This window comes from Cygnus olor, chromosome 1, assembly GCF_009769625.2.
Source record: "Cygnus olor isolate bCygOlo1 chromosome 1, bCygOlo1.pri.v2, whole genome shotgun sequence".
NCBI classification, from domain to species: domain Eukaryota; kingdom Metazoa; phylum Chordata; class Aves; order Anseriformes; family Anatidae; genus Cygnus; species Cygnus olor.
The window spans coordinates 184,171,723-184,194,938 of NC_049169.1; the positions used below are offsets into that span (position 1 = coordinate 184,171,723).

General features: G+C 38.6%; 1 protein-coding gene across 1 annotated transcript in view; it reads left to right on the top strand.

Annotated features, from left to right (window-relative positions):
• The window catches only part of DCLK1 (doublecortin like kinase 1), a 240,614-nt gene that overhangs the window by 143,399 nt on the left and 73,999 nt on the right, over positions 1-23,216 (top strand). The window contains 1 exon segment of the mRNA XM_040569457.1: positions 19,736-19,852. Coding sequence (XP_040425391.1) covers positions 19,736-19,852 — 117 coding nt within the window.

Here is a 23,216-nt window from a genome sequence, read left to right on the forward strand (position 1 = left end):
TCCAGCTACAGTCTCAGTGTTATTTGTGTTTCCAGCCCATCAAATGTGATTTCTCCAATTGTTCATTCCTTGCTGCATCAGAAAGCCTTTGCTGTATCCTTATTCTCTTAGATCCTTTCCAGGTTCTGCACTGTGGTATGTTGCACAGTAATATCTTTACAGTTAACTCATACATTATTCTCTCCCAGTTTCTCTTCCTATTCCCTCACTGCTTTGTTCTATCATTAAAACAAAAACAAACAACCCCCCCACCTACTTTCAGGCAAAAGGGGAGAGAGGTGACAGAATAAGCCTCAAGATGTGATAAGATGCTGGCAGACAATATTTTTGTCTGTACAGAGCAGTTAAGGACACTCTTGAATATTGTGTTGAGTGAAAGCATCTTTGCCCATTGAATTTCTTGGGAATGACATTTTTTATATATACTTCACTTTAAGATGTTGCTGACCTTTGAACCAAAATTATCCCGTGTATTCCCCTTCTCTTAGTGATGAAAACTAATTTGTTGGAAATAATTTTGAAAATGAAATTATGGGAAGATATATTTACACAAACAGGAGAAACTGTATTACATCGAAGTCTTCCAATGTATTTTGTTTTACCTTGTTGTAACTCTTAAATTAGGTTTTGTCTTTTTCATCTTTAGTGCTGTAACTTCGATGGTCTTACATGTTTGGAGTGACCCCCCAGAATTTCCTACTTAAACTGGAGATATTGCTTGTACTGGAAGCAAACTTGCTGTGGGGAGAAAAAAAAAACACATAATAAATAATAAAAAAGCAGAAGCTTGATTACAAGTTTTGAATATTCAAAAATGGCAGATCTTTAGGCATTCACTTACACCCCTTAAATAAGACATATTTCCAAATTTCATTTTTCATATTCTGTTTGGAGTTTAAAAAAAAAAGGCGCATTATTTAAAAAATCTAAAATATCACTGCAGAAATGTGTAATTATTTAATTAAGGAAATACAGGAAAAAATAGGAAGTATGTCTAGAAGCTTCATATACAGCCAAATACAATCCAAGAACATCTTCAGCTAGTATATATTGTCATAGTCCCTTGGTGGCAACTCAAGTAAAATCAAGTTGTACAAGTCAAAAATGTGCACTGATGTGTGCACATTAAACATCTGCTCTAAAAAAAAATCTAAAAATATTTTGAGATTGAAATAAACTGCAAAAATCTGTTTCCTATTGTTTTCTCTTTTAAGACATTTAGCCCTGTAGACCACATTTGTAAAGCTGAAAATATATGAGGTCCATTTAATTATGGAAACCATAAAAACTAAGATGTAAGATACTGCATTAAAGGAAGGCTGACTATCTGCTAAATAAATTCAGCCAGTTCCTTTCAGATATGATCAATGTGATGTACAGGCAGAAAGTTAGGGAAATTCCAAAGAAATATGGGGAAAGGAGTAGGAACAATTTTGTGAAAATGACAGGGAAAAAAATCAGTAGGACTGGATTGCTTCTTGGTTTGTTTTTATGGCATGCTTTGAGAACAGACTTTCTTTATTAATGCATATGCTAAAATGATCTTTTGCTGCAGCCTCTTTCCATTGCTGTCTGGAACCTGGAGATGAAATCCAGAGCTCTGTTTTTCATACAGGTTTGTTTTAACGAAGCCGCAAAATTTCTGGGATTCCGACCAGTAAACTTAGGGAAATCCAGTTTGGCGAAGGTCAAGCTTCACTAGGGTGCGTGGCTCAGGGCTTCTTGTTGCTGTGTGGAGCATGGCTCTTCTTACAGCACACCAGTCATGCAGCTGGTAGCTTTTGAGTTGAGTCTCAAGAATGTGGGTCCTGTATCTGGTAACAGCTTCAACCAATTGATTCTTTCCATGTAAGATGAAAGAGGTGAAAACAGGTAAGACCATTCCTCGTCTCCTTTGTTGCTTAATAGCTTTTTGAATAAAGCCACAGAAGTTAAGTGAAGCATAAGGCTTTTTCTTTATGTAGGTGTTCTCCCCGTCTATAGTACCAATACAGTAAAAATCACCACATATTTTCCCACCCCCTACGTACATAATGAAAAAATAGCTTTTGCCTGAGATATAAAATTAATCGTGTGGAGATCAGCAGCACACTGCTATGCTGCAATTCTATTGCTTCCATAGAGATTCATTTTCCATTTCCAATTGCTAGGGGAGCCATAAAATATTTAGATACCTACGTATGTAGAAATCTTTTGTTGGATACAATTGTCCAGACATAGAAGATCTACAGTTAGCTTTAGTGACTGGATCTGTGAGATTTAGGGGGGGAGGGGAACCCAGAGCACTAAGATCTGAAATAAATTCTGCAGAATTTCACATTTTATTTAAAGTAACCTTCAGATTAAAATGAAGTTAATTGCTCATTTGCCATAATGTAAAGCAATGTGTTGTATTAAACCAAGGATAGATGTAGAGGTCTCTTGACCTAAACAGCATCCTCACTGAGTTGAACTGGAAAAACGATGTACATTTCTTGTGTAACTTCTACAGGTTTTATTAGCTACTTTATTCTCTCTGAGGTGCGATTTAGAAAAAAAAAAAAAGTAGTAAACACCCTATTGAGAAACATTAACACATGGGAAGTTGTGCAGAAATAGACAAAAATAACACGAGATCAAATTCTTCATTGTGCCTTTGAACTACAGTCCATCTACAAAACCTTCCACATTTAGGTGAGATTTTTTTCTGGCTTTTGCCACCAGCATAGGAGTGGCAGAGGAACCCCAGGTTGCCATGGCAGGTAGCATCTAACGTACCTCGTTAAGTCTCTGGTATCTTTGATAGAACTTCATACGTCCAAGTAATAACTTTCTGTCCCCAAGAATCCCAGGTCTCAGTTTGGTTCCTTGACTTTTTCCTGTCCCGTCTCCCACGCACTCACCTCTTCTGTCTTAAGAGAAGCCCAATGTTCCTGTGAGTTTTCTTCAAACAAAGGGTCCATTATTAAATCTGGTGCACCCAGATGCTCCATTTGGACCTTGGGACAGGGCAGGGGGTGAAGAGGAAGCGAGAATGAGAAACAGTAAAACTTTCATCAATGGCTATTCTGTTGTTCGAGCTTCTGACAATGGAACATGCACATGTTGCCTTCTATAAACATGTGCATTGCACCGGGTTGAAATCCAACGAATTTCATCGAAACAACATCTAAATATTAGAGGGAAGCGAGCAAAGAGCTATGGTTGCTGGAAAAAATACAGGGAAGAAAAAAAGGTTCTGTGTAGTACAGTGAGTAATAATTGGATTGGTAGACATTTGTAGGATAATATTGAAAGAGCAAACATTTAGGTCATATAATTAGGAATCTGAGAAAAAAAGTAGCAAGAATAAAAAAATAGCAACTGAAGAAGACATATGTAGCAAAAGTTATAAAATTGTTTGTTGCATTGCTCTTCCTAAGTAAGCAAGGGCAGCACAGTACCTGATTGACACGAGGTTTCTGAGGTTACATAGTACGGTGGTTGTGCCAGTGTCAAATGGGGAATTTCATTGGTGTTTGCGTTTGGCATACTCTATATGTTCCATAACGCAAAAGTTCTGAGTGGATGTTTGCAACGGTTTGTCAGTAGTTGGCGTATAACCTTTTCTCATAAAATTCTTTTGTTATACTCACAATTAATTCAGATAAAATGCATCAGTTTGTATATGTGTATGCTATCGTATTAATAGTAATTTGCAGGACGATAGAGGTTGTTTCAGCTGCCTAATTCAATACAGGAAGTCAGTGAGATCATACATCATGGAACAAATTATCTTTTATCTTAAAGGAGAGTGAAAACACTACTGTTAGATTTATGTGAATGGACATATGCTCTTGCACCTAACTGCTCTGAAAGCAAATTGGTCAGTTTTCCATACAGATATATTTGAATTATCAGATCAATACTCACCACACTGCTTTTTAGGGTTCCTACTTCATGTATTGTGGTCAGGTGTCTTGTTGAACAAACAGATGATTCTAAAACACTTTACACTCCGTTTTTTTATTCTAAATTATTTGCTTGGCTGGTAGACTTGAAGTTCATATACACAAACAATTTCAGTATCTTGAAAAGCAATTGCACATCAGCTAAGCTGTAGCAATTGTCCATGTGCACATAATTTAATCTCCTTCTATTGTAGGCTCAGCTAAGCCACGTTGCACTAACTCACTTTTACCATGGATAGATGCAGATAATTGCCGTGACTCAGCTGACACTCAGTAACATGGTAAGCTGCAGTAACCTCATTGTCTGCTTGAGCCTTTTTTTTTATATTATTGCCTTAAAGCGGAGCTAAGGAAGCTTTTCATTTTGTTTGCTTTTTAAAAGCTTTTTTTTTTTTTTTTTTTTTTTTTTTTTTTGATCGGGTGTGGATCCACTTTTGTGGTTGGCTCAGCCAGGTTCAGGTTCTACCTGGTAATTTAGGGGCCACGAAGCGCAGGGGGTTACAAAGACCTGCCTCTGCAGCTGCAGCTCGCACTCCTGTGAAAAGAGAAGCCCAAAGTACTCTGTCGGACACACGGGGAGCAAGAACACTCATCAACAAGCTCAGCACAGACAAGCACTTTGGAGCCACGAAACAATCTCCTGCCCACATGGGAGTCTGCAGGAAAGGGTGGGAGGTTGACGGCTTTTTGGACCTGGCCCCATTTCATCTTAATCTGCTCTGGCTCCTGATCTTTTCAAAGTCTCCCCATTGTGCCTGTGATTTCTGCTAAACATGCAGAGAAATTTTTAAGATCAAGACCATATGATATAGCAAGATTAATCTACCCTTTGGCCTTCACCTCTCCCTCCCACTGGGGGAGAGGTTTGGTTCTGCTAATTTGTCATGTTACTTTTTTTTCCCTGCCATCATTTTTTTTCCTCCTCATGGTTCACCTAAATTGGGGATTTTGGTCCAAACACTCTCAACATGTAATGAAGATAAATAGAATTCTTTGTGTCCACTACATGCATTTTAAAGACATCATTGTTTATTTCACCCAGTTTTAATGTGGAGAATTTGTAACTCATTTGTAGGATATAAGTGTTTTTTCACTTTTATTATATATTGTGGCTTAGTGAATCCCTGTAGGTCTGCAAAGCAGATGTGTTAGTACAGCCAGTCTAACAGCTTCATTCCTTCCCTCATCTTCTGCAATGCAGTCAAGGTTCGGATTGTTATAATATGCAGTAATTAAATGTGAATAAATAAAATATCACCAGATAATGAAGCTGCAATCCCCTCTGTCATGTTAAATCATTGATGAGGTGCCTGTGAGTAGAATCTGTGGCTGACGATGTGTTCTGCCTTGAAGTCTGTGGTGAGTTTTAGGTGCAATCGTGTAAATTTTCCCATTGTCTTTGCATCAATAGCCAGAAAAAAAAAAAGCCTCAATAAAATATATATGGGTCATCGTATCCTCCTGCCTCATCAATCCATTCATTTCATGTCTCCTGACACCTGAATAATAATGGGAAGTGGACTGACTTTGCAGATAACAACTATGTAATTCAACTGTGTTACCTTGTTAAATATTGGTATGAAATTTGCAAGTGTCTTAGAATGAAGAGTTAGGTTTGGGGGAAGAGATGCAGAGAGCCTCTATTTATCAATATGTTTTTAATATTTACCCAATAATACATAAATTTCAGTGATGGTATGAAAGAAATAATGATCCAAATTAAATTCTTTGTGTACATTCATCTGTTTCAAAGCAAGGCAGGTAATGTAGGTCCTACAAACCCTACTCTCCTGGAAATGAGGTATGAATTCATTATTCATACTCGTCTGAAAACTCTTCTGTCCCCATAATGGCTTTGAACCCATCTGAAATGCTACTTGTAGATCTGTATTTATTATTTTATCTATAAATAACTCAGACTTATCATACTTAATTTCAACTTCTAGAAACAGGTAGTTGCACTGCATTCCTCTCACTGGTGAGGCTTTTCATTTTACCCTTGTAAAGCCATAGAATATCCAGGTTACAAGTCAGGAGAGAGCTTTCCTTTGGCTTCATCAGCTGTAAATATTAGGGGTAGGAGCTCCTGTTCAAGCAAGAAGGCAACTTACACTTCAGGTTGGGCCTTTCAGAGGTGATGCTTCTTTGGAACAGTTCAAGTTCAAGGAGCTGGAATGTTACAGCTCTTCCTCAGCTGTTTCGGTCGGTCACCGAAGGCATATAGCTCAGCCCATCAGCCATTCCTGGCTCTAGCCCATAACTGCTGCAGAAACATCAGTCTCCTGTCACAGTCTGTAGGCTGATGGGGTTGAGGCTGGACAATCAAAGTTCTTGAGGACTTGGTTTACCACATTCTCTTGTGATTTATCCTTGCACTTCCATCAGATGTTAGTTATTGTGTCCTTTTTTTCTAACGTTTCCTTGTTTTTAGAATTCCTTTTCCGTAGAGATGTCTCTGGTACTCTGCTTTTACATTACTGATGAACTGCACTTTCTGTCACATGAAGATAGTGGGGTAGATAATAAGTAAGAAAGAAATTGGGCTGGGACTGATTGTTTTTCCTCAGCACCATCGCAGAGTTCCCGTTGTTTAATATTAGAGATGCCCAAGTGGGATTTAAATAACCCCCACCCACAGTTGAGCAGTCTGTTGCAGCAGCACGGAGCTGAACATATGCTCATTTACCTTTCTGAGCTCCATTTTCCTGTAGCTAGGTTGCTACCAGTTCTTGAGTTAAATCTAAGGAAATGGTATCTCCAGATCTCTGAACTTCAGTCGCGCAGTAAACACGCCTCATTAAAAAACTCCTATCTGTTCGTGGCATTCTCATAGTGTAGGAAAACATGCCTGATCTACACAACAGAGTTCTGGCATCCGGAATTACCTTTTATCTCCACAGGTTTGCATGCAGGCACATGTAAATTTGGAGTAAGCAAACAAAGCCCAGCTTGTGGCACCTAAATAGAACCACATGCTGCAAACCTCAGCCAGCAGCACAGCTGCCAGCAAAGCTTCAGCGTGCACGCATCCCAGGAGCAATGTCAGCAGCTGCAAGCCCAACAACATTTCTGGCAGTGATGTTTTCCAGTTTAGGCCTGGCCACGCTTTACATCTCTTGCCCATCTGTTTGTTTTGCATTGTGTTACATCATCTCGATTGCAATATTTAAACTATAAAATCATCAGGGAATCATGCAGAGGGGGAAGCTGCCTTGTGCAGGTTGCCTCAGGGAGAGCTTTCTATTCATAGGACATGGTGTCAGAGAAAGTGCAGAGGCTTTTTTGTGGGAGAAACAGACATATGGGAAGCTGGGACTGACACTGACAAAACCACAGGGAGGTTGGGAGCAAATGGGAAAGTTACCACAAGGATACTTTGTCTTTGGTATTTCTGCATTTTGCCTAAGAAGCAGATCCGTGAGGTTCTCTGAAAGCTTCTTGGGTTCCAGATATTGGGGAAATGGAAACTGAGAATTTCAGAGACTATATTTTATTGCTGCCATTGTGGCCTAATTCAGTGTTTTGTAACTTTGAACAAGATTGATGTATACATCCGTGAGTTAGTCTGCGAGAAAGAAGACATGTTTTCTCTATTCCTGTGAATAGGTCTGATTTTTAACGTAACTTTTGGTTTCAGCTGTGTTTGGGATTCTTAGTTGTTGGTGGGGTTGTTTGTTTGGTTTGGTTTTTTTTTTGAGGGGGGGAAATACTATTGTAAGAAAAGTATGTTGGAATGACTTTTCAAAGAAAAATGAGTATCTTTTTGAGAATATTTATAGAAAATAAGTTATTAAACATTGGCTTTCCATCAGGTCTTTACTGCTAGCTGTTCCTTATCTGTTCAGAAACAGCTTCGGAGTGTTGCATCCCTTCCAAGACTAGGAGTGCTCTTACTTTAAATATTGAACAATCCCAGACTTTTAAATGCATATTTCAGAGAAATAAGACTTTAAATAAAGAACATATCTGAAAAAATTGTGGGTGATTCACAAAGCATAATATGGCAGAACTTGTTAAATTAATTATTTTTTCATCTTTCATAGCTGCTACACGACTTCAACTCAAAAGCAGCCAGTGTTTTGTCAACCATATGACAGCCCTCTTCAAGTCCTTAAGAGAATTTCATTTTTATTTTTAAAAAAAACCATAGCGTCACATTTGAATTTCTTTGAAATTAGTGGAAAAGAAACAGGGCTAGAGATTTTCCTTTTGCCTTGCAGGCAAAAAATTACATGGGTCAAAGAATTCAAAAAGTGAGACACACCTGTGAAACATTCTTGTGTACAACATTGGTTAGGCTTAAGATGCTTTATCAACCATAGTAATGGCTTTCTTTTAATTGGAGGCCAACTCAAACTGGAATTGTCTAATATCATCTAAGTTTGTGCAACTGAGTAGTGAAATAACTTCTCAAAAAAGAGACTAAAACCAACAATCCACTGAAATGTTGTATAGTATCATAAATAAAATGTTACTTTTAAAAGTATAGTGTAAAAGCATTGCTTCCAGCAATAACCTATCTAAATGTATATAAATATAGTCTTATTAAGAAATAGTTAACAGTCCTCCTGTCCCCCCTTGTTTACCTGCTGCATGTTGATTATCATTTTAAGCATCAGATGCATTTTAACCTGTAATCCTTCCTTGAAGTGTTTAAAGTCCAGACTGCTTCAGAAGATGGTGTGGGTGAACATATTTTTGCTTGGCTGGCTTTTATTTTGTTTCTTTATGATAGCTACTCCTGAACTGGGCTAGCATTTGTGAGTTTTTGTGGTTTTGTTTGTTTGATTGTTTTTTCATATGGATATGCCTGTTTAAGAAAAAACATGTTTCTAGAGCAGATTGAGTTGTGGGAGATAGAGGTGTGCCTCCTCAAGCAACTCTAGCATCACATCAGTTAGCTCTGTTCAACTAGAGTAAAAAGTGATGTAATCCCTGAAGTCAGGATCTGTTTCTCTCAGTATTAGGTTACATCGTATCGTAGGTTTGGAATGAATGTTCCATCCTAATGGTATGAGAGGATGTTGGCCAACAAGATCCTGAACTGTGAAGGAAAATGTCTGCATATTTTGAGATACCATTTCTGTTAGTGCCCTGCTGGGAGGAATTCTTAAAGCTAATTAATTGTCCGGTTTTTGAAGACAAATAAAAGATTTATTTCTCAATAGTCACTCTACTCAGGAAATTATACTGATTTTAATTTATCCATTAAGCAAGCACTCTTCCCTTACTAAAATGCTCTTGGACTTAAAGTCAGTTTTATATTAGAGTACATCTCTTCCTTTTACTTATCTTTCAGCTAAATCCAGACAGAAGTGCTGACAGTGAAGAACCTTTTGAGTACCTTGTATGAGTCATACTAGGAAGAGTTAATCAAAAGAATCATAGAAGGGATCTGAGAGGTCCCAGAGGAGGACCTGCTATACCCAAATTGACTTTACAGGTTTCTGACTAACCTGTTTGCATCGAGTTGTAGTTAGGGAAAATCAACAGGTCCTCTACATGATGTGTTCCAGTTCTTCCTTTTCTTTGCAGTTAAAGAAATGCTTCCTCGTGTCATTAATTATCTGGAATTCTTTGTAGAAACTTAAGATCATTCTATTTTTTCCTATTTCTGATAAGTAGGAATTATTTTTCTTTCTTCTTTTCTTGGCAATTTGTTATGTACTAAAGTCTGCTATTTTTTTGCCTTATAAACCTGTATTCTGAGCTAACGATCCCATTTAATCATAGAATATCTGAGTTGGAAGGGATCCACAAGGGTCATCAAGTCTAGGTCCTGGGTCCCCAGAGAACCACCCAAAAAATAAAAATAAATCAGATTTAGATTAGGTCTTTTTCACTGGTCATGTTTCCCAGAGTTGTGATCTTTCTTGGTGTTCTCTCGACCCTCTCAAGGTGAAAACCACGTTTCTGAATGGGTTACACGAAAGTACATTTGTTATGTTAGCAAATTCTTCAGTAGCCCTAACAAAATAATTCAGGTGTCTTCCACACAGTGCTCCTGTTCGTATCAGCAGGACGATGATTCCTTTGGCCGAGTAGTTTGCTTCAGATTCAGCACGTGTCCCACTTACATCCCTCTTTGCAGAGCTGTTGTCTAGCATTTACGCAACCGATTCAAATAGTGAGTTGGCTTCAACCTTGTTTCTGTTGCTTATTTTCCTGGATTTGGACATTCTGCTTTGGACATTTTCAATGGTGTCTGCTTTGGACATTTTCAATTGTATCTGTTTTTTTTGTTTGTTTGTTTGTTTGTTTTCCTTTCTGATAACCTCCCCAGTTTTCAATACTATTTCTGTTGTTCTAATGTGATTATAGTTTTACCTATGGTGATGCCATCTCCAGATTTAAAATGTATTCTAAGCTTATTAATAAAAACATTGATTAGTACCAGACTCAGAAACAACCCTGCTGAGCTCCTCAGCTCCTTGTCAAACCTAGGAGAGAATATACTATTGGTAACTACTCTGGCTTGGTTTTCTAATACCCATCGTAAATGCAATTTCTGTAGATGATATTTGCCTAAGTTGGGGCTTGGGTTTCAAATTCCAGATTAAAAAAAAAGTTTTTTCATCTCTTCTTCTCCCCCCTGTTATGCTGTCATGGAAAGGCCAGTTTGATGCAGTTTGTTCTCGATAAAACTATTTAGACTATTGCATATAATTTTAATATCTTCTAAGCTTCAGATTGTTTGTTTCCTTTATAATTTTGTATTTTGATGGAACAACAGAATGGCTGAGGTTGTAAGAGACCTCTGGAGATCATCATGTCCACCACCCCTTCCTGCTCAAGCAGGGACACCCAGAGCAGGCTGCCCAGGACCATGTCCAGGCGGCTTTTGGAGATCCCCACGAAGGAGACCCCACAGCCTCTCTGGGCAGCCTGTGCCAGGGCTCCGTCACCCGCCCAGCACAGAAGTGCTGCCTGGGGCTCAGAGGGAGCCTCCTGGGTGCCCGGCTGTGCCCATGGCCTCCTGTCCTGGCACTGGGCACCACTGAGCAGAGCCTGGCTCCATCCTCTCTGCACCCTCCCTTCAGATTCTTTTTTCTGGAAACTCAAGTTACGCAGACTGTTCTGCAACTCCCAGTTTACTGCTTTATCCCATTTTTTAAGTTAGGCACTTGATTTTTTTTTCTAGTCTCTTGGAATTTCACCTGCCCTTCACAATTCTGAAAACAAGCACCTGATAGCTTAAAGATTGTCCCTAAACGGTCTGCACGTCTAGCCAATTTGCAAATGTTTATCTAAGGACTCTCTCTAACCTGTTTTGCTTGTAGTGTTCTAATCCCTCTGTTGCTAAGTTTACATTATCTGCATAATTGCATTTAGTCTTTTTAAAGAAAATTGAAACAACAACAACATCAAAACAACAAGTTAAACAGTCGGCTTCTCAGATTTGTCTGCTTTAATGGTTATTTTTTAATTTGTGTATTCTCTTTTTGTGCAAGACTTCTTACTAATCTAATCTATTAACTGTGTGAGTGCCATGGGAATTTGGTTTGTGCTTAACCTTTGTGACAATAATCTTTATCCCGGTATAGTGTGTTTTGTTTCTTTGGGAAGAAAAAAGTTTTTAAAACTTTATTCTGCATGATAAAGTAAGTGGGTGATAAGTTCATTATAAATATGCAGATGTACTCAGAAAAGCTTTAAAGGCAGAAATGAATAGAATGTTCAGTTTAAACACATTTTTTCATTCTTACCACAAATCAGTTAGAAGGTACAACCTGTAACTTCAAGAAACCTGGTTAAAATGTGTTCAAGTTGACCATTTCAAATGGATGTGTCTCAGTAATACCTTTAACTGATGCTTTCCACGTGGAGCCAGTGTTCTGTAAATGAGGACTTTTTACTTTTCTAACTGCAGAAGGGTCTTAAGCTTATAAACGTCCAAAAGAGTCACTTGAGAATGAAGACAGTTTCGTACAAGCAATACTCTTCAGACAGCAGATAGCAAGCAGTACCAAAACCCCAGTATTTTGGGGCTGCAACATTGTCACTTCCATTGTGCTGGAATCCAAAAAAATATGATGGAATGCCTGTATCCTTGATGCTTAGGATGATGTTAATATTTACCATATGGACTGGATAGGAGGTCTGTTTATCCTCAAAGTAAAGAACAAGATGATTTTTAATAGGTAATATGACAAATATTACCTCTGTGTGCTGAGTAGGAAAGCAAGCCATTGATCTTGCTGAACAGAAAATGTAAGAAATACTGAATTTGTACTGTCCTCTCATTTCATCGCCAACTGCGTGAATAAAACAATGCCAAGAAAATGCCATCCAATTTGTGCAGATAAAGTAAAGGCACTCTAATGATGGATGTTTCTCCTGACTTCACCTGAGGTATTTGAGGGGTAAATAATATCTGCTGTTAAAGTATATGCCCAATAAATATGCATTTGTCACAGAAAGAAAAAGAAGCCTTTGGCCACGTCTTTGTTTCAGGAAGAATAACGCTGAGTCCATATATAAAAATAATTCGCTTGGTTGCAGTTTTAGTCAGTTATATCATCTTAATCATTTCAGTTAAATATAACTTTTCAGCATCTTGGTCAGTTCAGGTTGGGTGGTATGCCACCTGAATGGGTTCTGAATACAGGGGCAAACATGAGGAACATCTGTATAAGCACTGGAACAGCTTGGGTGAAGTATCTTCAACAGGCAGTGTTAATTAAAATCTCTGAAAATGAAGCAGAGTATGTGGCAAGACATGCAAGACATACGTGTTAAAGATTACATGTATGCTTAGAGGTGTGTTTTAGCTATGGCGAATAAATTCTTTTTCAACTCAGTCTTCAAGCTTTTAAAACATAATTTCTGATAATGCTGTTTCAGAAAGTAGCATTTTACACATAAAAATTCATTCACATGGTTTCAGTAGGAAATATTTCAGATTAATTTAGACAACCAGGTTTTGAAGAAGTCTTCTAATTTTCTCTGCCTACAAATGCAGTTAGAAAATATTTAGATGTTGTGCCTTGTCAGTGAAGCTATTGAATGACAAGAAAATTTTTATTTTTATTTTATTTAATTTCCATATTATCACTGCTCTGGGGTGGAATTTTTCTGTCTCTGTCAAAAAGTAAAATTTAATATTATAGCATTTATATAGCAAAAAAGAAGTGGTTGTGACAAAAAGGTTGACACTTGGAGAAGGTAGGAAGATAAAATCTATTCACAGTATGATCACGGACTCCAGCAAAAAAACTTATATTGAGTAAAAGAGCCCAGCCCCATACAAAGATACTGCTTGTAGTTAAGGTATGTTCACCAGTTCTCAAACTCTGTAATCTCTATCTGGTCATTTCATGAATAAAATTAATCTTTTCTAATTTACAGGTTCCTAAGACAAGTCATAGAAACCAGCATGTTCTGTTGGCTGTGGAAGGATTGTAGGGTGAATAGTTCATACCTATGCATTGTATTTTTAGCTGTCTACTTGTAAATGAGTTCAATCCTGCCGTCAGTGTCTTTAAGTTATGGAGAAAGGAGCATGTTTGAAGATAAAGTAGGATATACTTGAAGCATTGTTTTGATTATACACAAAATCAATATCTCTTTTTATTAAAACTTTCTGGTTGATTTCACAGAAGTTGGAAACAAATAAGGGCTTTGAAAGTTGGGACTTAGAACAAGAAATTTGTGATAATAAATGATATTCCAGTCAGATTCACAAATACTGAACTCACACACACATTATTTCTAACTTACAAAGCATTTTTGGAGTAGTACCTACATAAGAATGCATTGTTAGGTTGGGTAAAGCTATTTAGGTTTCTAACAGCTTGCAAATTATTGAATTATTGTATGAAGCTTTTCTCTTGTCAGTGAATATTTATCCCTGTTTCAGAATTGGATAATGCTCATTCACATAAAAGAAAATTTAGCTTTTTAAAATATTTTATATGCCAGTAAAAGCATGTTTCTCAGGAAAAAAAAAAAAAAAAAAAAAGGAAGGTTAGGTATTTGCTACTACAAAGTCTGGCACAGCTGAAATAAACAGTATTCCTTCCTAATCTTTATCATGAGCAGAGGGTTGGTTGCTGATTAGAAATCAAATCAAATGATAGGATATCTCAAAAAACCATGTATTTACAGTGGCAGATAGCTTAGTGCATGGGATAAAACTTTAGGATTTTGTATTCTGCCCATACATCACTGTCCATCTGCATCAGAAACACATTGAACGGGAAGACATGCAGAACAAAATTAAAGTCGGCACAACCATGAAAACAGATGATTAGAAATTGCTTAAGCCCCTGTGAAACTCTCTCTGTCTCTTTCCTTTCTGGAAACTGGTTGATAGTTACCCTTTTGAACATGTCATAATTACAAGTCATAGCTGCCAGTGATACATCTGTAGGGTTGAGTGAATTGCATTATATATCAGTGCAACTAGAGAGGGCGATACCATTTCCCTTTTGCTGAAGAGAGTGAAATTTAGTTCTGCAAACAGAAGATTACTGTTTTTAGTTAAAGGCATGAATGCAACTAAAAAGTAAAATCTTATTAGCTGCATTACGAATTAGCTACATGGAACAAATCACTCAACATTAAAAGCTAAAATCTGGGGTAATGATCTACCGATTGGCCTGAGGACATTGCTAGTGAGGCTAACATCTTTAAGCAGTGGTAAAAGGTACAAGCCTCAGGCTTACAGTAAAGTGGCTTACCAACAAGCGTGGACATCGCTGATCCTCCTGCCTTGCTTATCTGTAGGATACAGCTGTTGTTGAAACCAAGTTAAATGTTCTCATCCCGGAGAAACAGATTGGCAGGGATACCAAAAAATAAGTATCTATCCCCTACACACAGCCCTCAAAACAGGCAAAATGCAACAGAGAGTGATGTTTTAGCCCAGGAAGAACTCGAGAAGTTCATACAGTCAACTTCTGAGTAGCTGACAAGTAAACCTTTTTGATCTCATGGTAATTTAGACAACTTTTCACAACCTTCTCTAGCAACATGTTAAATTCATTCATTTTCTGACACATTTATTGCAGATTAGTTACTCTCTGCTGCTTTCTTGCCATTGTAAAATTTAATGAACATATAAGCTAATTAAGCATTTTGGAAATGGAACATCACATTCAAATCTCACGTCTGGAGATTGGAGGCGTTATGATCCTGTGCATTAGCATCCCTGAATTACCTCGTGCTTATACTACATACATTTAACAACAGGAATAATCAGGAGCTCGCAGGTAAGTATGTTGGGCTTCCTATTAGTTGTACAGTTGCTACCACTCATTAACATCACTGTGCAATCTCAGGAACTTTCTGTTCCTTGTCTTGGCCCAAAGGTGTCTCAGCAATGTCACATAGTAGCCTTGGGATATCTCCTATTTTTTTTTTCTCAGCCTTATTGTTGTTAATGTCTATTAAATGCCTCAGACCTCTGTGGTAATATTGCATGCTGTAAAGGGACTGCAGTGCTGCATTGTTACTCTCACTGCTGGTAGTCTGTGTTTACCTCCCCCTACTTCGTAGTTCGGTCTGTAACTACACAATGGAACATCTTACTGCAAGATGTTTTGGCTGGAAAAACATTCTTATTTATCTGGTATTCCGAGTTGGAAAGCAATAAAGTCTGGGATCAGACCTTGAAATTGACCTTCTTTTGCTTACCATGGGTATCATCATTTTGTTGCTTTAATCTTCGTCGACAGTGAGAGGAAGGACCAGGGCTTTGTGAAACATTTCTTTCCTCACTGAACACACGATAGAAAAATGTCATGTTTTCTCTTTGCTGAGCATGCCCACATGAGTGAGAAAGACAGCATAACTGTCTTCTGTCAGGAGTTCAGATCTATTTCTGGTACAGTTTTGTCATCAAAAGAAAATTGGGGAAAAAAAAATGCTGTTCTGTTTCATGGCTTACCAAACACCTGTTGTAGTTATGGGAACGCTGCTGGTGAGGAGAGGGTAAGTACATATTTCTGTACCCGTATAGATACCGAGTAGAAAGTACAGTTTTAAAAACCACACTGTTTTGTTTTCTTTTCCCTTCTTCTTTATGTACACATAGTTTTCCTACAGAAACTGGCAGATTATGGTAATGTCTAAGAGGAGACAAGCCGTGGTTGTGTGGTTACTGAGTGGGATCTTTGCCTGCAGTAAAACTTAATTTTCCAAACTTAATGTGACAGCATAATTGCATACATAAACTGTTCATGGGAGCTCAGACCTTTTTGCAACAAGTACCATGGTAATATGCTGCCTGTGTCTGCAAGTCTTTTTAGTGTTTGATAGCATGAGTTGTCTGGCCCTAGTATGTGAAGCACTGAAGGTTTGCCCGGATCTGCAGCACACGCCGTAGCCCATGTCATTTATGAATAAACTTGTAAACCTGGAGGAAAAATGGCTCTTGACAAAACTTACCTTGGGGTTCACAGTGGTATTTGAGCAGCGAGAGTATTGAACTATGATCTTTTAAAACTTCACGACCTGGAAATTATTATGGTGAGGAAAAAGAAAATCATGCCAAAGACGTTCGTAACTGGTTTTGAAATGGTTTGTACAAGTAGAAAAACAAGGAGAGAGGGGAAAATTCTTTGACAGACTAGAAAAGAGAGAATGCCCTGGCAGCAAAGGATGCTAACAGATCCAGGGCTGTATGAGCAGGAGCGGATCCAGTAGAGAGAGGGAGGTAGTCAGTCCCCTCTGCTCAGCACGTGGGAGGCCATGTCTGGGATAGTCTCCAGTTTCAGCCCCCCCCCCCAGTTCAAAGCAGCCATCATTAAATTGGAAGGAGTTAGCAGAGGACCATCATGATGATGCGTGGCTGGAGCACTGGCCATGTGAGGAGCGGCTGATGGAGCTGGTGATGTTCAGCCTGGGGACAGGATGACCCTGGGGCAACCTACCAGCAGCACCCAGTGCCTGTGGGGAAGCCATTGCATCTCCATCAAGCACACTGAGTCGGGTTCCTCATGGTGATGCGTGGTAGGAAGAGGCTTCTCTAGGCTAAAAAGTTCAAGCACTCTCAGCATTTCCTCATAGGAGAGGTGCTCCAGTCCCTTCATCACCTCTGAGGTTCGCCATTGGGCGCTTTCCAGTATGTCCAGGTCTTCCTTGTACTGGGGAGCCCGTAATTGAAGACAGTACTCCAGGTGTGGCCTCACCTACATATGATCATCCGTAAGGGTTTCTTCTCCAGGGGGAAAAGACTTGTTTTTCAGCTAGCTGTGGAAGGTGGGTTTCTCCTAGGATACTATGCCACTACTGCAGGGTTACACAAATAACAGGTTATGGTCTATATGTGGCCCATCAGGGCAACCTGCAGAGCACTCCTAACATCACTCTTTATAAAGGGGACTGTCAGTAGTGAGGGGTGGTCAAATCTCCTGGTGGCTCCCAGCCTCCCTCTTTCCTACAAACAATAACACCCTTTCGTAGCATATAAGCATGAGCGCTTCTTGCCAGGGGAGAAGGAAAATGGTGACAAAATACCTCTGCATTTCAGTTCACGCATATGCTCTTTGTCCATGTGTGACAAAGCCCAGGTGAAGGAGAATTACTTTATTATTTTCTTCCATTTCTGACTGAGTTGGATGAAAATAAGTGCTGTCTTGTATATTGTCTGAGGCAGGATTTTATCAGTAGGATAGAAACATAAATTGGATGTGCATTTAAGTACCTCTTGTTGTCTTTCATACTACCTTCTGCATGGTCCTTTCCAGTAATGTGAGGGGAAATACCTGTTTGAATGCAAATCTTATCTCTAATCTCATTCTGACTCTGGGTGGTTATAAGGTATCCAGAACTTAAATAAGTGTTAATAATTGTAGTAAGATGAGAGATAAGGTGCAGTGTGTAGCAAGAATTGCAAGAAAAGGATGCAGATATTGTGTTCTTCATATGATGAAAGTAGAGGAAAACCTCTTACATAGTAAAGAATGTTACATTAAGTAACTGACTATTTTCCTCCTAGGCTCTTAAGCCAATGACTGTAGTTTTATGGTTTCTGCTTGGTTAGATCATTCTATTTCATTTGTTTGTTTGTTTTGTTTATTGTCCATTAGAAAATTCAGTTACCTTCCTGACTGATTCCTGTGAATGAGGACTTGGATAACGTCTCAATTTTACAAAATCAGACATGTTCTATGATTCTATGTTGGCTGTTAGGTGTTTTGACATTTTAAATCTTTGTTAACAAGAAAGGTAAAGAACCTGTTGGCATTTGAAATTTTTTGTCAATTTCTGGAGCAGCAGTTCATACAAATGCATCAGTGTAAGATTGCTGCTGTAGTTGCCTGGTTGAGTCTAACTGAAAACTTTCATCTGCTTCCTCCTGTTTTCAGTTGATAATTAACTGTTACAACAGAATAAATAAATATCTTTCTCCATTTCCCCTCCTTGCTTGCTGTAACAATGAGATTAACCATCAGTGGACTGCATAAGAAGTCAACAGAAAGAAATTAGCTGTTATTTGGCATTAGGAAGATGGGAGAGTTTGGGAAGAAAGGCTTCTTTGGTAAGACCAGGGCTTTTCATGGTCCTCTATGCTCTCAGCTGTGCTGGGCATTCCTTCAGTAACGCATCAGTTCTTGCTTCCATTTCCTTCAACAGCTTGACGACAGACAAGCAGTTAGGGCAGCCAAGAGAAATACACTTCATGACATCATTCTCTGGTGGATATATTTAAGTTAATTAGTTATGCTCAATTTTATTTCTTTGTTCTCTAATCTGTCTAAACTATGTTACAGGCTCCACTGATCATCTGTGAAGACTAAATAATGTGCAGGCTTGTACATAGTATTTTCTGACTAGGGAGAAAAAAAAAAAAAAAGCTTGTTTATTTCTCTTAACCTATTTTGAGAAACTTAACCATGGGAAGAAAATGGGGAACAGGTCTGATACAGAAATAAATGTCTATTTATTTTTAAACAAGTATACTGACATTGTGAGGTGAATACAGTGTAAACATTGCTGCAGACTTATAATAGTATACTGGCTAAGAAGTGGATTTTTTTTTTTCCTGACTCTATAATATGTCTGGTGATTAATTTAGTATCCATTATGACTGCAAGATATCAGCTTTATGCACACCAAGTTCTTTCATCCTCAGGCCAAGAACCATTTTGCAGGCGTAATGCAAGAATGCCTACAGAGCCGTGTGGGTGTATGTAAACTCTAACCTGAACATCTTGCAGTGTTCTCAAGTGGGAGGGTAATTTCGCCTCTTCATTGATTTTACTGATGTCTCTTATGAGCAAGTAGTGCCATTTCCCTCAACCTGTGATGAATTGCGTGTGCCCACAATGTGGGCTGTTGCTCACCAGAGGATTAAGCAGGAGCAACAAACCTGCTTCACTTTTCTTCAAACCTTTCATGAGTGACAGACACCTGCGTCATCTTCTTCAGTCTTAACATTTTGATATATAAGAGCAGCCTTCCGGTTCTGCTAGGAGACTGCCTAGGCTGGCAAAAATGCTTACATTGCAACTGGATCATTTACAAGAAACCACTGCATTACTTGTGCTGAAATCTTCAAAAGCAAAAAAAAAAATATTGTGTCGTCTCGGCACTGTTAAATTAAGCTATACTGAGTACCTGCAGTAACCATGGTATTTGAAAGTCTGGATTACTGCAGCAGTTCTTTGTCTGCAAAGCGGTACATACTGTACTTGGATTTTAATGGAGCCATTTATACAGATTTTATATTTTCCCATAAAACTCCTCAAGATGAATGAAAACAAGCGTGGGCTAAGTGTTTGTGCTTTTCATGCTCTTTCTGCTTCAGAATCTTGCTGGCTTTCTTAATTGCTAACTTATGTGGTTTCTTTGTCTTTCAGAATGCCGGGTGGTGAAATCTACTTCCTATACCAAAATAGCTTCAAGTTCACGTAGGAGCACCACCAAGAGCCCGGGTCCATCCCGACGCAGCAAGTCTCCTGCTTCTACCAGCTCAGGTAAAGCAAGCGAGAAATCTTTCTTAAAAAACAGCAAACAATCTGTTTCAATACAATCAGCAATGTGCTTAAAATACCACATTTCTGGCAAGAAGTGTGTATAAAATAGTTGATAGTAAAAATTCACTTATTTTCTCAGTTGCATTTGAGATGAAGTGTCTTTCCAGTATAAAAAAAATTCTTCAGTGTTTTATAAATCATACTCTTGCATTACTCTCTTCATTTTTCTTCATTGTTCTTGCATGATTTTGCTTCCAGTACTTAAAGACTGACAAAAAGAAGTATTCTTTCTACTAAGAACTAAATAAACAATGCAGAAAGTAGTCCAAGTTACTCAGCATAGGATCTTTGTCTGCAAATGGTTGATTTCACAATTTATTTTGTATTTTGTTTCTGGGGAAGTTACGAGACAGCAGAGAGGAATGGATAGGTAAAAGATGTTTAGATGTTTAGATGTTGAGGAAGAGGAACAGAGCAAGGACAGAATGCAAATACAGATGTGAATGTGAGGTGCATCGATAGCTGAGGAAGAAGTAAATCAGAGTTGACTGAACAAGCCAGCAGTACAGGCTCAGCAGAAGGCTCAGCAAAAAGCTTTAGAAAGTTCTAATTCTGTCTGAAGGGCCTTGCTTTGGCTGCTTTTGCAGCTTCTCCCACCAAGTAGTTTATGACTAGTTCCCTCCTGCAGTTTCTTCCCAAGCATAACAAATAAATAAACAAAAGTACATTAGACAACTTGCCAGTATAATTTGCCTGCAAATACAAATAATATTTGATATGAGCCAGTTAAGTAGGCCCAATCCAGCATTTGCAGCGTTGCTTGTGAGTATGGATTTTGCAAGAGACAGACGTTAGAGCTGTCTGAGAACCACCTCACTACTTCTTGCCTCACGTCTTCTGTCTCTGGGGAAGTGATCATCATACTGGACCTGTCTCTTACCTGCATCCAGCACCGTAATGTCCTTAGGGGAAAGAGAGGTAGTGATCAGAATGGTCCAACTGCCCAGATGCTCCTAGATGGTTTCAAAGAGGGGAAGTATTGACCAACTGGAACCATATTTTCACAAGAAGGGTAAACTGATAAAAAAGACATCCTTGCTCAGGGGAAGAGGAAAGTGGGGGAGACACAATGAGACAGAGGTGCATATGTGGGTAGCGAAGCTAGGAGCAGTGTGCCTCCCACGCATCCTAAGCTGAAATAGAGAAGCCTGAAAAGAGGTGATGGGAATAAGTATGAATTGTGAGGAAGAGGTGCACAGACTAGCTCTTGAACATATTTTAAGCTACTTTCTTTGTAGCTTGCTGGAATAAAGTTAAATTAAACTTTAGCAAGGGAGGCCCTATTTGGTGTGTGGATGTTAGAGGGTTTTTTTTTCCAAATAGTAACAGGAGAATGCAGGAGAAATGTGAGTAAATCTTAATCTCATGCAGAGAGAGATTAAAAAAATAAAAATTAAAATACAGCAATGAATAGGTTTTTTAAATATACAGTTTGATGTTAGACTCTGCACTAAAAAACAACAGTGTAAAGAAAACACCTGCTTTCAGGTATTAGATAAAAAATAAAATTATCCCATGAAGTACAGAAAATGTAGATTTCACTGTTCTGCTGTCCATTAAGCCTAAAAATGTTGTCTGGTAATTGGTTTTATGTACATGTGACTGTAGCAGACTATAGAAATTACTGTCTAGTGCACATATGAGCAGATGATTTTTTCCATGTTGTTTACATTAAGCATCTCACTATTAAGAGAGGCTCCTAAATGCACATATCTAAAAGGTACACTTTTGCTGTATTGTTGTTACTGCTAATTATATATATGTATTTTTTTATTCTGTGCTCTTAAACTGCTTTTAGTTTTGTTTGTTTTGTTTTTTTTAATACTTTTTTAAAGCAAAGAACTACTGTCAGGGGTTTTTCTCTCATTAGGTATAAACATAAAAAATAGTTGAGAAAGAGTTGATTCTCTGCTCCAATCACAGGCAATATATATATACACATATTATATATATATATATATATATATATATACATTCCAAAATAAAGCTGTATCATTTTGTGAAGAGTTGTGTAGTAAAAAGCAGCAAGTTGAGAAAAGTAGTAATACTGGGTAGGCAGAAAGTATTATTGATTGTGTGCCCTTTAAAAAAACAAACAAGTGAGCTATATAGAGAGGAATGGGTTGCTAATTAGAAAGAATCTGATTCCTCGTTTGGTTCTTACGGCATTCTTAAAAGTCTACACATTCTTGCTAAGGAAAAGGATCAGATGCCTGGTTTACTCATCAATTCTTGCCCCTATCGAGATAATACACATGGATAACCACACAGGTAAAAACAAGGATGTTGTATAGATGTTCAGAAATGTAAAAATAACGAAGTTAGATATTAAAACTGTTAAAATCCTAAAATGAAGGGATATCATTGAGTTACCTTTAATTCTCTGCTACATGCATCTATAGTATGTCATAATCTTTGATGTAGGTAGTCAATATTGCTTTGCTTCTCTTCTAGCAAAGGACAGCAGATAGGAATTCATCATTTCAGAGTTAATGAAGGCACTGTCTTTGGGTTGTTTACACATTGTTAGAGAAATGCGTGTGTAAATGAGGCTAGGAAATGAGAACAGACTGCTTTGGCTTAAGCACCTAAATATCCTCAGGAACTGTTCCCCCCTCTTTGGCACAGAATTACAAATGATAAGTGAACTAAGCCTAACTTTGATCGGACTAAATGTTTATAAATTGCATTGAAGTCCATGAGGTGCTTGTTCTGAGCAAATAGCAGTATGGAGTTGCCCACATTTGTCCCAATAGCTTCTGAAGTTGCTTACAGAAATTGAAGGGGGTAGTTTTGTGGTTTGACCAGCTGGTGGGTTGGTTGTTTTTCCTTAATGTCTCTGTCTCAGTTTCACACCTGTAAGTTTGGAGAAATACTATTGTACCAAAACTGGTGCTTTGAAGATGTATTGGGTTTACATGGCAAGGTTCATTAGCAGGTGGGCTGCAGGGGTGGCCTCTGTGAGCAGAGCCCAGCAGCTGCCCAATGTTAGATAAGGGACAGTTTCAGCTGGCTCCAAAGGGACCCGCCACTGGCCAGAGCTGGGCCATGGGTGATGTTGGTTGGGCCTCTGGGAGAGCAGATTTAAGAAAGGGAAAATAAATGATGTGCAACAGCAGCTGGGAGAGAGGAGTGAGCACCAGCCCTGCAGCCCCCCAGGTCAGTGCAGCAGGAGGGCAGGAGGTGCTCCAGGCACGCAGCAGCAGTTCCCCTGTGGCCTGCGGAGAGGCCCCTGGTGGAGCAGGCTGTCCCCCTGCAGCCCCATGGGTCCCACATGGAGCAGATCTCCACGCTGCAGCCCGTG